The sequence below is a fragment of the Paracoccidioides lutzii genome (assembly GCF_000150705.2).
Source record: "Paracoccidioides lutzii Pb01 unplaced genomic scaffold supercont2.15, whole genome shotgun sequence".
Lineage (NCBI taxonomy): Eukaryota > Fungi > Ascomycota > Eurotiomycetes > Onygenales > Ajellomycetaceae > Paracoccidioides > Paracoccidioides lutzii.
In genome coordinates, this window is record NW_015440961.1 from 61300 (window position 1) to 72515 (window position 11216).

The 11216-nt window shown below is 35.4% G+C and overlaps 2 protein-coding genes across 2 annotated transcripts; both read left to right on the top strand.

The window, feature by feature from the left end:
• Positions 1-309: 309 nt before the first annotated feature.
• PAAG_05561 (C2 domain-containing protein) lies at positions 310-2089 on the top strand (the record flags this gene model as incomplete). The annotated part of the gene is made up of 2 exons (XM_002792230.2): positions 310-1016; positions 1150-2089. 2 exons carry the CDS (start codon positions 310-312, stop codon positions 2087-2089), a joined length of 1647 nt encoding a protein of 548 aa, XP_002792276.2.
• Positions 2090-9378: 7289 nt separating this feature from the next.
• PAAG_05562 (hypothetical protein) lies at positions 9379-9895 on the top strand (the record flags this gene model as incomplete). The annotated part of the gene is made up of 4 exons (XM_015845616.1): positions 9379-9532; positions 9591-9652; positions 9718-9754; positions 9819-9895. 4 exons carry the CDS (start codon positions 9379-9381, stop codon positions 9893-9895), a joined length of 330 nt encoding a protein of 109 aa, XP_015699842.1.
• Between the last annotated feature and the right edge of the window lie 1321 nt (positions 9896-11216).

The window sequence follows — 11216 nt, forward strand, 5'->3', positions numbered from 1 at the left end:
TGACAAGAATACTAATCTGGGGATTAGAATGTGGAATGAATGAGCACCAGGTTATTCATATTTGTCTACCCTGAGTAACTAGTTTTTAAATAGAATAGAATAGACAAGCTCATTTACAGACAGCAGACACACTATGCTCTCTATGATTATGGACTCTTGACTCTCGAGGTCTCAACTTCCACTTCTCCCGCCCTCTTGATTTCTTCTTCCCTCCCGCCAATACATTTGAATTCATTCAACTGGCGATCGGGATCCACTGCTGCTGGATTATATATCCTGTCCCCAGGTAAGTTGTAGTTGTAACTAGTTATGGTTATGCCCTCGCGCCGCCCTTCCGCCCAAACCGCTTCTTCAAGTCACCCCGCTGGAGGCTTCGACGACACCCCGGTTCCCTGCGCCGCCCCGGGCTTTACGCTCAAATTCACTATTCATCGTGCTGCCAACCTTCCAATCGCTGATATCAGCACCCTTTCTGCCGACCCTTTCGTTGTCGCCCGTCTCACTGCAGACTCCCCTCGCCGCCACAAAGAGGACCCTGACCTGGTTTACCGCACCCCAACTGTTACACGGAATGTTAACCCTGTTTGGAACTGCGAATGGATTGTCGCCAACGTCCCCGCCTCCGGGTTCGAGTTGAAATGCCGTATCTACGATGAGGACCCCGTCGATAGTGATGACAGACTCGGAACAGTCGACCTCGTCGTGCCGTCCATACCCGAAGACTGGCCAGGCATCCACGAAGAGTCTTTCCGGGTGCACAAAGGCATGGCCAGCAAGAGAGTCTACTTCTTCAGATCCGTGAGCATAGTCTGCTGCAGAGGTAAACATCTGAACCCTTCTCTGTTCCTCAGTGTTCAATGCCTTGGCAGGACCGCCGCCGAAGATGGGGATGCTCGCATGTACACCGTTGGGCCCAACTTCTGGAGTAAACACTTCTCACCCTTAATCGGGCTTCTGGCTGGTACCGTTGACGCTGAACCATCCCAAGACGGCAAAAAGACCACAACCAGATATAAGTACGTTTTTTTCTCCCTCTTTTCGTTTATTATTGTTATTATTATTCAATTCCTTTTCTTTCTTCTTCTTTGCTCAATGCAAATTTTATTTCTCTTAACTTACAAATTCTCAAACCACAATATTACGTTGCAGTTTTCAAGCTATTCAAATTCAGTTGAAAGGCCCAGTACCGGCCTCCCTCTACCATCGATATGTCGAATTCAAGCCTTTCGTAGAAGGCATGTTTACTTCGCAGAGCCTTCGTGGCCGCATTCTCAACCGTGCTCTTCATCACCAACATGTCCGGATCTACAACTTTGATCGATCTACAGTCTATGGGGTATTCCCTGCCCCCTCACCTCAACTCACTCATCAGTTCCTCGAATTCGTCCACTACGACCAGGGCGGCAGGATATTCACCTATGTGATTACCCTGGACGGCCAATGGCGGTTTACGGAGACGGGGAAGGAATTCGGCATCGACATGCTAAGCAAACACACAATGCACAGCGACGTTTCAATCTACATTGCGTACTCTGGTGAATTCTTTGTTAAACGTCGTTTGTCCCATTCCCGGAAACACAGAAGTCGGTCCCCGCGTCCCAGCTCAGAGTTAGCAGATGACTCTATTTGTCGAGCTACATCGCCAGCCGCTGCTAGTGATGCTGCCGTGCCAGTATCGTATGACCCCGCTGTATACGAACTCATTATTGATAACGACAGCGGCACGTATCGCCCCAATGCCCAATTGCTTCCGGAACTTAAAAAGTTCTTATTTATGAACCTGCCCGGACTGCAGGTGACAACCCTCGACTGCCAGGCGGATTCGGAACAATTGGAGAAACTCAAATCTGAACAGCGAGCCCGCAAGACTCGAGGTCGCCGAGAAATCACCTATATACAGCATGCTGCCTCGTTCTCCTCGATATCCTCGGAAGACCTGGGTGAATATTACAGGCAGTCGTCGGGTGCACCAGCTGTGCCGAGCACGGGACTTAAACCACTGAAGCGTTTGTCCAAGCCCAAAACGCAGCTAATGAAATGGGCAAAGCAAACAACATTAAACGAGATGGCAATGACGTGGGTTAGGTGAGAGGAACTAGCTAATTAACTACGTAGTTCCCTACTACATATAACCCTTGAGTGAGTGTGAAACCGCCCATCACAATCCACCGTGCTTGAAGCATATTTTTGGTTGCCCTTAACCTAGTGCTCCTCTCCCCTACCATGATCCTGTAATATCCCCATGTCATTTGCGGAGGGAGCGAAGCGAGAGAAGCAATGTAATAAGCTAGCCGGTTTATATTTCGACCAAACCCTTTTTCGACCACTCTATCCAAAACAACCTCTCTTCCTATTTGGGTAAATATTTAACTACAAATTCAATCTAATTGTCATTCAAACATGCAGGCTTCCAGACCTGCTGTTAAAGTTGCTGCTACTGCTTTTTTAGCCTCAATTTCTGGCTCTTATAGTTGTTTTCTAGTGTCTAAAGTAACAGTTTTCTCTTGAGCCTTTTTAATCCTTTCTATATTGATAAACTGAGTATTTAGATCAACTTCTATTTTCTTTTTAATTTTTAACTATCATAGGGTCTCTAGTTGATTAAAGAATTTAAAAATTATAGACTGACTAATAGCTTATAGAGCATTCAACTCATCAATCATCTTGCTAGCTTTGTAAAGAAAAACTTACTACTTTCTTATAAGAATTCTCTTTTTATTTAACTATTGCAGAGTTTTATATATATGTCTAGAATCTCAAAGAATTGTAAGAAAGAAATTATATAGTTTAGAATATAAAAAGGTTGTAAGTATCATTGACCTAGAATTAAATTGACTCTGATCTTGAATTTAAAAGAAATTTAATCTTTTAAAAGAATTAAATAATATTAGATTAGTTACTTTTCACTCTTTATATATATTATAAAATTCTAAAGCCTTTAAATATGCTTAATTGTGAGGATACTAAGGTAAATGAACTAAGTGTCAAAAAGAAGCGTGAAAAGCTCTATAACTAAAGTTGTAAGAGGAGAGATATATAGATGCTGTGAGTACTATAAAGAGAAGAGAATAGCAATGAATGAAATGTATGTGTAGAATTGAATAGTAGCTAATCACTGAATCTCTTAAAGAAACTTTGAAAATTCAGAATATTTATATATATGAATGAGTAGCAATAGATTTTATCTCTAATCTTTCATGAAATGAGAAATTAGCAATGCAGTGATTTGAATTTTCATGAAGTGCTAATTCTATTCTTCAGAAAGTACTAATGCTAAAGAACTGATTTTTAAGAAGTACTGATCTGTGCTGATTCTGAATACTGAATTTTAAGATGATGCTGATTCTTTAGAAAATACTGATTATAAAGTGCTTTGATAAACAGTATGAAAATAAGTGCTTTAGTAAGTAAGTATGAGAATCTAGAAAATCTGATTTTAAAGTGCTTTGATAAGCAGTATGATAAGCAGTATGAGGATAAGAAGCTAGTATAGAGAGTCTTAGAATCACAGTTGCTTCTTCTTTCATAGACACTGACCTCAGCAGCTCTGAAAGATGATTGATATAGAGATGTAAGTATGAAGTATTTATTGATATAGAAAATAACACTTATAGTACTTATTCAATGATATTGAGGAACTGATTGCATGAGATGATTGTCATAAGAGCATTTATTGCTATAAAAATAAAGAGAAAAGGTATCTTTTGCTCTTTGAACTTTTCTTTCTTTACAATCTCATAATTAGAATTATTATAGATTTCTTGCAGTTGCTGCTGTCTCTGATTTTGAAGCTTTTCTCATTTCTTTCTTGTCTTTGTCAATATGACAGAATCAATCCTTGTACTCTTTGAGTAAGTTCTCCTGTTTTTTAGCATGTTTGACATCATCACATATGTGATGACAGTTTGACAGAGCTACTTACGGCAGCCTATAGTGACATTTGAGTCAAATGGGTTTTTTTGATGGTTTTTATACTAGTGTTACCATGAACACGCACCAATCATATTCATTTCATTTGTAATCAAATAGACCTTGTTGATTATAGCTTCTCTGACTCTATTGAATACATGAGTGGCAAGAATAGAGGTAAGAATAGGGGCAAGAATAAATCTGTGAGAAGTAAGACTTCTTATGAGAATAATAGATAGCAAAACAATTCTTCACATTAATATCAATCTTTACAGAGTAAACTAAAATCTATCAAACATTTTACTAATCATCCTCAACCCTGATGTCAAAAGAATCTATCAATCAATCTATCAATCACTCTCGATGCTGATGCCAAAATCTTGTCCCATTTGCTGGTGAGTCAAGATAGTTTGATTGTGTTCCAATTTCACTAGAATGACTTTTTTCCATCTCTGTCACAGTGTTTTTCATCTCCTTCTTTACATTTTTCTCCTCTGTCTCTGATTCTGGCTTTTCCCACTTGAACAATAGATTCTTCTCAAGCTTCATTGTCTCCAATTTATTAACTTTGTCTTCAGATTTCGTAGGGATTGGGGACGGCCGTCTTTATTTGATAAGATTTAGAATGGGTAAATCAACTGAGAGAATATGTTCACATTTGATCACTGATACAGAGATATTCTCTTCTTTGACTTTGATATTCTTTGATTCCGATGGTTGTTTGATGAGGTGATTGGACTCATCATAGATAACAAGACAAATGTGAATAATTGTAGTTGTTGAGGTTGATGAGTGTGCTTTCTTAAATGAACTCAATAACTTTTCCAAATCTAACATTCAAACATCAGGAGTGAGCATAACTGCACCATCCTTTCCTGTAACTGAGGCAGAAATGAATACATCAACTGGAGAAACAACAGTAAGAATATTCTTCCAAGCTGTATCAAGTCTAGCAGTGATGATTTCTAGAAAATCCTCCATTGTAAAAAACACACAATCTGAGTAGATTTCATTTTGAATTTTTCAAATTGACTTCCAGTTATAGTGTGTTTGTAGTTTGGCGTCATTGTATTCACACTTCCAAATATGAATAAGAATTTTGTAGGATTTTCGCAAGGATGACAGTTGATTCAGCTCAGGTTTGATTGCAGGTTCTTTTATAGATGATGTACATTGAATTGGTGTACTGGCATTAGGGGTCATTTGTTGAACTTTCTGTGTTTTTTGAATGGCCAGTTGACGTGCTTGTTGAGGAGGTCCAGGATCAAGAATTGTGACAGAGAGTGATGGTGTCAGAGCTGAAGGACTGGGACTATCTTCAATGACAATGATTTCATCATTTATTGAAGAGATGATAGAGGATTTCAGTATGAATGGATTGGCTTTACCACAATAAGAACAGGCAGCTTCATTATTACAGTGTGCTTCATGAGAAAATCCAGGACGATTGGGGCAGAATGGTGTCCACATAGTGAAGTAAATCAAGATGATAATAAACAACAAAGAGAAGAACAGGAAAATTTGAGTGTGTGTATATATATATCTGTTTTTGAGGGTAAGAGAGTGAGAGAGAGAATGTGTATGTGTGTGTGGATTTCAGTAACTTGATTAGTATAATAACTAACCATTTTGAGAGTGTTAGACATGATGAGTAATATTATATAATATCTTCAAAGAGTGTACACACAACAAAATATTACTGTATCAATTAAATAAGAAAACTGTTAATTGATATATATTTTAATACTGTCAATAACTTTAAATATGACTATATAATGATAAATGATTATAATTTTCAAATGATAGAGTGTTCAAGTATATGAATACATATATTCTAGATGTACGGTGTACATACATTGTATGTATATATATATATCTAATTCAAAATCCACATAGTACTACAATATAAAATTTATTGAATAATTGTTATTGTAACAAACTTACAAAGTATATTCTTGAGAATACTAGTAGAATACTTAGTATAATACTTATTCATATTCAATCTAATTACATCTGTGATATATCTAACTTAAGATTCTCACTATTCTCAGCAGAGATATCAGACTTGATATCTTCACTATTTTCACTATTCTCATCATAGATTTTCATTTCCATCACATTATCAAAATTCATCTCATGCTCCTGCAATCGCTCTATCAGCCAGTCTCAAGCACCAGTTGGCTTTTCAGATTCCTGTAGAATAGGAACTTGTTGAGATCTTATATGATCATGTACAAGTTTTCGCAGCTGAAGATATATTATCTTATGTATATGTTCACCCTGTTCATTGACAGCTGCAGCAGTGACTCTTTCAGAAAAAAATCCCAACTTTGAAATCTGATTCTGACACCAATTCTTGGTCTCAAGTGGTAGATACTCATTAATATCTATCAACTATTAGTATTTCTATGATATTAAATCAACAGAGATATTAATAATGAAGATATTATATACCCTAGTTTTCAAAATGCATGTGAAGTTCTGAAAGCACTTGTGAATTTGGTTTTAAACCATGCTGTAATACATTATCAAGATGATAATAGAGCTTCCAGGGCCATCCATATACCCCATCAGGTCATTTACATTGAGTGCGAATTTGATGATTATTTTAGACTCTCATATAGTTTGTCACCTCTTGTCAAATAATTGGCATATATACAGCGAGAAAGGCAATACGATCAGATAATTTATTGGTGTGATATAGACCTGTATGACTGAGATTCAGAAAATAGCGCTGAGAGAAGATTAGCATAAAGATTAGTATAATAATTAATAGCAAGAATATGGAATTTCATACTCTTCAGTAATTTGTCAACTGTTTTGCAAGTTGTCCCCACCAAGATTCAATTTGTTGATTTAGTGTACTTGTTCCAAATTGATAGCACTCATTCAAAGAAACATTTGAATCAGTTGCCTGATGTAGTTTGAGTTGTGCAGCTGCAATCATTGAAGTTTCGGTTCCTCAATCTGAACAAATAACTTGAGGAAAAGTATCAGTAGTTTGAAGAACATCAAGAAATTGTCAAAGAACAGAAACAGTGGTACAGTTTGTGATTCCAATATATATCCATACTATATATCGAGAATATGCATCAATTGCTGCATAGATTTCAATTCTCCAATGTTGAAACTTGCAATAACCATCAATAGACCAAAGATAATTGGTCCAGGAACAATGTAGGATCCTCAGTGACGTTGGAGATCATTTAGTTGATGTGTAATTCCATCTGAATTGAGCAGCTGAACTGTTTTGAATAGACAATCTCTGATTTTATTAGTATTATACTAATCATTATATTAATCAAAACATACCGTGAAATGCTATGCCCCTGCTGTCTAAAATGAGTGTACAGATGTCCTCTTTCAAAACTCTGAATAAATTCACTGTCAAGCTCTTTCTGTACAGTAGATATAAGCTCTTTCTGCACCTCATCATTCTCATAGTCATCTCTTCACTGATGAAGTTTCAATTGCTGCTGAATTTGACAAAGCTCATATATAGAAAGTTGAGACTCAGAATGCTTTTGTTGAATAACTGATAGAATATCAGCATCCTGCAAGCCTTGTGAAAACAATTCTTGAATAAGATTTTGAATTGATTCATCAGCTTTCCATTTCTTGATTTTTTAATGTTCTATTTTCGAAGACAATGAATAAGAGTTGATCGACTAACTTCAAGATTATGATCTCATTTCAATTGAGAGATAATATCTTGTTGAGTTAGATTGTGTTGATGAAGATTAATAATAATATCTTTGTGAGAAAGAAGATATGAATAACCGGACGGAGGCATTTTAAAAGAAAGTGAAAGAAAAAGTATTTGTTATTCTAAAATAAAGAAAAAATGAATGAATGAATGAAAATATCATAGCATCATAAAAAAAGTAAATAAGAAAATCAAAACAAACAGACAATGCACTAAACTAACTAAGTTAGCTTGCTTTAATATAAAAAAAATATTCAACAAAAAACAGATTAGTAGAATGATTACTATAATCATAAAAATAAAAAAAAAATTAATTTTCAAACTTAAAAAGCATGCACTCATCTAAGCTTCATCTCATTTGCATAAATTCCTCTGAAGTCATTTCCTCTTTCAAGGCTCTATGAGTCTGTTTATAAGCATTGATGTCCTTTTCTGAATCTTCAGTCTTTTGCTCACTCCATCATTTCTTTGTCAAATTTGAGTCAATTTGTTCTACACAAAGCAGCATTTTCAAAACAGAAAGCTCCTGATTTAAAATTTTTTTAAAAAATTGATGATAACTGGCAGTATTGTTGAAAGAATGATGTCGGAATTTTTGAAAAAGAGAATTGCTGATATCTTTCCATGAGAGAATCTACTACTTGTATAAAACAGCAGCAAGACTTTCTTTTTTTTTCATCAATTTCACCTCTTTCTCATATGCAGCCTGGAAATCTTCCTCAGTTGGCATATTTTCTTTATCAAACTGTTTTTCATCTTTTAGTCACCATTTCACTTCTTGCATAGTGTCCTCAGAATGTAACAAATGATTCCATGCGGCGAGCCTGTGATAAATCATTAGAATGATTAATATAATGATTAGTAGAACATAGAACTTACTTTTCACTTGATTTTGAAATATCATTCTGTCTCTGCTCCAGCATTGATGCTGTAATCCCTGTGCTAAGTCTATATTCTATTAATATTTATATTAACAAGATTTCAAGATTTGCTAACTATCTTTTATTCATGATCTCTGTTCTTTTATCCTCAATCATCTTCTTTTGATCTTCGGTATTTGCCTCTATGAATGTATTGGTATTTTTTAACTGTTGAATATGATAATTTACTGCTGCATGATCTGCATTCTTTACTCATTCAATAGTAGCTTCCTTCTCATTTATTTTTTCCCATCATTTCATTGCTCTTTTTGTGTGAGGGTTAATCAACATTTCTTCTTCAGCTTTTTGTTTGTGGCCAGCTGTGGCTCCAGGCTTTGATCCACGGCATGTCATTTTAATAGAATGAGAAAAAAACTGATCTTGGAAGTGGGAAACAAAGAATCTGGTGCAGGAAGTAGTTGATTGATACAATGATTAATAGAATAAAAAGGCAGGCAGGCAGCAGAGCAGAAGTAGTGAGATGGCAGAAAGAAGAATTGAAAGAATTGAAAATCAATGATAATATTCTTTGTGATGTGTTGTTGCGTTCACTTGATTACCTATTTGAGTGTGCTTGTGTTGTTGTATTATTCATCAACTGCACATAATCACACATATAACTGCACACTCACTTCAAAGATCTTATCTCTTTGCACTTTTTCTTTCTCAATCTTTTAATCTTCTCATCCATCTCATTCTACGCGTCTCCCTCCCCCCCCCCCTGCAGAAATTTTTTAAATTACCTTCTTATTTCAGCAATGTAAGTGAGCTACAGTTCATTGTTATACTAGTTATTATACTAATCAGTAAATAAGCAGCTAGAATTATCAAATTCACGCAAAAATGGCTTGTACCAAAATGACTGCAAGAAAACACGTTCAACAGAGAGGGGCAAAAAAAAATATAGCCAGCAAGGCAAGAAAGAGGGGAAAGCATCCTCCAGGACAACATGTGGCTCATATGAAACCTCGACGTCGCTATCATCGAAAAGCTGGTAGTAAGTAAAAGTATATTCATAGATTTTTGAATTTGAATATCTAATTTAATTATTTTAGCTACTGCTCTCCGTGAAATCCGCCGTTATCAGCGTGATGTGTTCCATTCCAGCGTCTTGTCCGTGAAATTGCAGCAGATATATATGGTGATCTTCGATTTCAAGCATCTGCAATTCTGGCTTTGCAGGAGGCTGCAGAGGCAGTTTTGGTTGATGAATTCACAAGTAAGAAATGACTAGATTTTACAAGCTAATCTACTAATCATTATACTAATCAATGGAATGTTAGTGACAAATCTATATGCCATCCATGCCAAACGTATTACCATCCAGGATAGGGATATGAAATTGGTGCAGAGGCTGTGACAAATCATGACAGGCAGTCACATTCCAGGACATGGAAATAATTATTAGTAGTTTCTTGTTGTTTTCATCTTTTATTCACTTTCTTTCACTTTTTGATTTTTCATTTTGATTTTTTGATGATATCCATGAAAATGATTATTTTTTAATTTTTTTGATTTAATTTTTTTTTTAACTTAATCAGAATGAAATGAGATGTTTCTGCAACAGACAAATCTTCATATAAATTTCTATTAATGAGTGTCTATAAGTGGAATTAAGTAATTACAGTGGAAAAACACAAAAAAACCCATTTGACTCAAATGTCACTAAAGGCTGCCGTACTACTGAGTCATAGCTCATGATTATTTGATCATGTGACTGACTTTATCTTAGAGATATCTTCTGTGAGTGATGCTTGCTCAAGCTGAGTAGTTTGTCTGTGATGTGTGATTATTTTCATCATGAAAAATATTGTGATCTTTGCTGCCTTGCACATAAGTCATATATTTGAGTAAGTATAGTATGTTTTTAGCTTCTTTGCTTATTTTGATGACTAATAATTATTTGTCTAGCTTGCTTCTTCTTTTGAGTTGAGTTGACTGCTTGTTCTTTATAGTTTTTTATTCTTTGCAGAGTGAGTAAGATCAGTGAAGGTCTCACATTATCAAGTCAAGCTGCTGTGTCTGATAACAGTGTTGACAACTTTCTCTCATATTATTCATTCAGCAAAAGCTCATGCTGCTGCTTTGATTGATGCTGCTTATTATGCTCAGTGCTAAATTGAGACTGCAGATGTGCTGATAGTGTTTTCTAAGAATGAGAAGTGAGAAAATGCAGAGAAAAAAGTTATATATAAGATAGAGAACTCTGAGTTGATTGAAAAGAAGAATATTGAGCTTGAAAAAAGAAGAATTACTATTCCTGAGTAGTGTATAATGACTGTGATAATTATGAATAGAAATTAACTTAGAAAGAACTAGAGATGTATATCTGAGTTTTTGACTTGTTCAGACAATAGTGAAATGAATTTTTCTTGAAGACTTGATGATTTTTGATGCCTTACTTGCCTCATTAAAATCATATAAAAAAAATCATTTAAGAAAAAGTAGTAAAAAAAGTGCATGCATAAGAGAGAATTAGTACTTAGCATACTTTTCAGAAAGAATTCAATGTACTCGTTATTGTGATTTCTGTTGTTCAAAAATATCAAATGTCTCAGTCTTTTGAATATTTTTAAAAGATTTTTATATATCATCTGAAGATTCATAGCCCTTTCAGTGTACACAGTATCATTCTTTACTTTAATATTTCTCTTTCTTTAATATCTTCTCAACTTGAAATT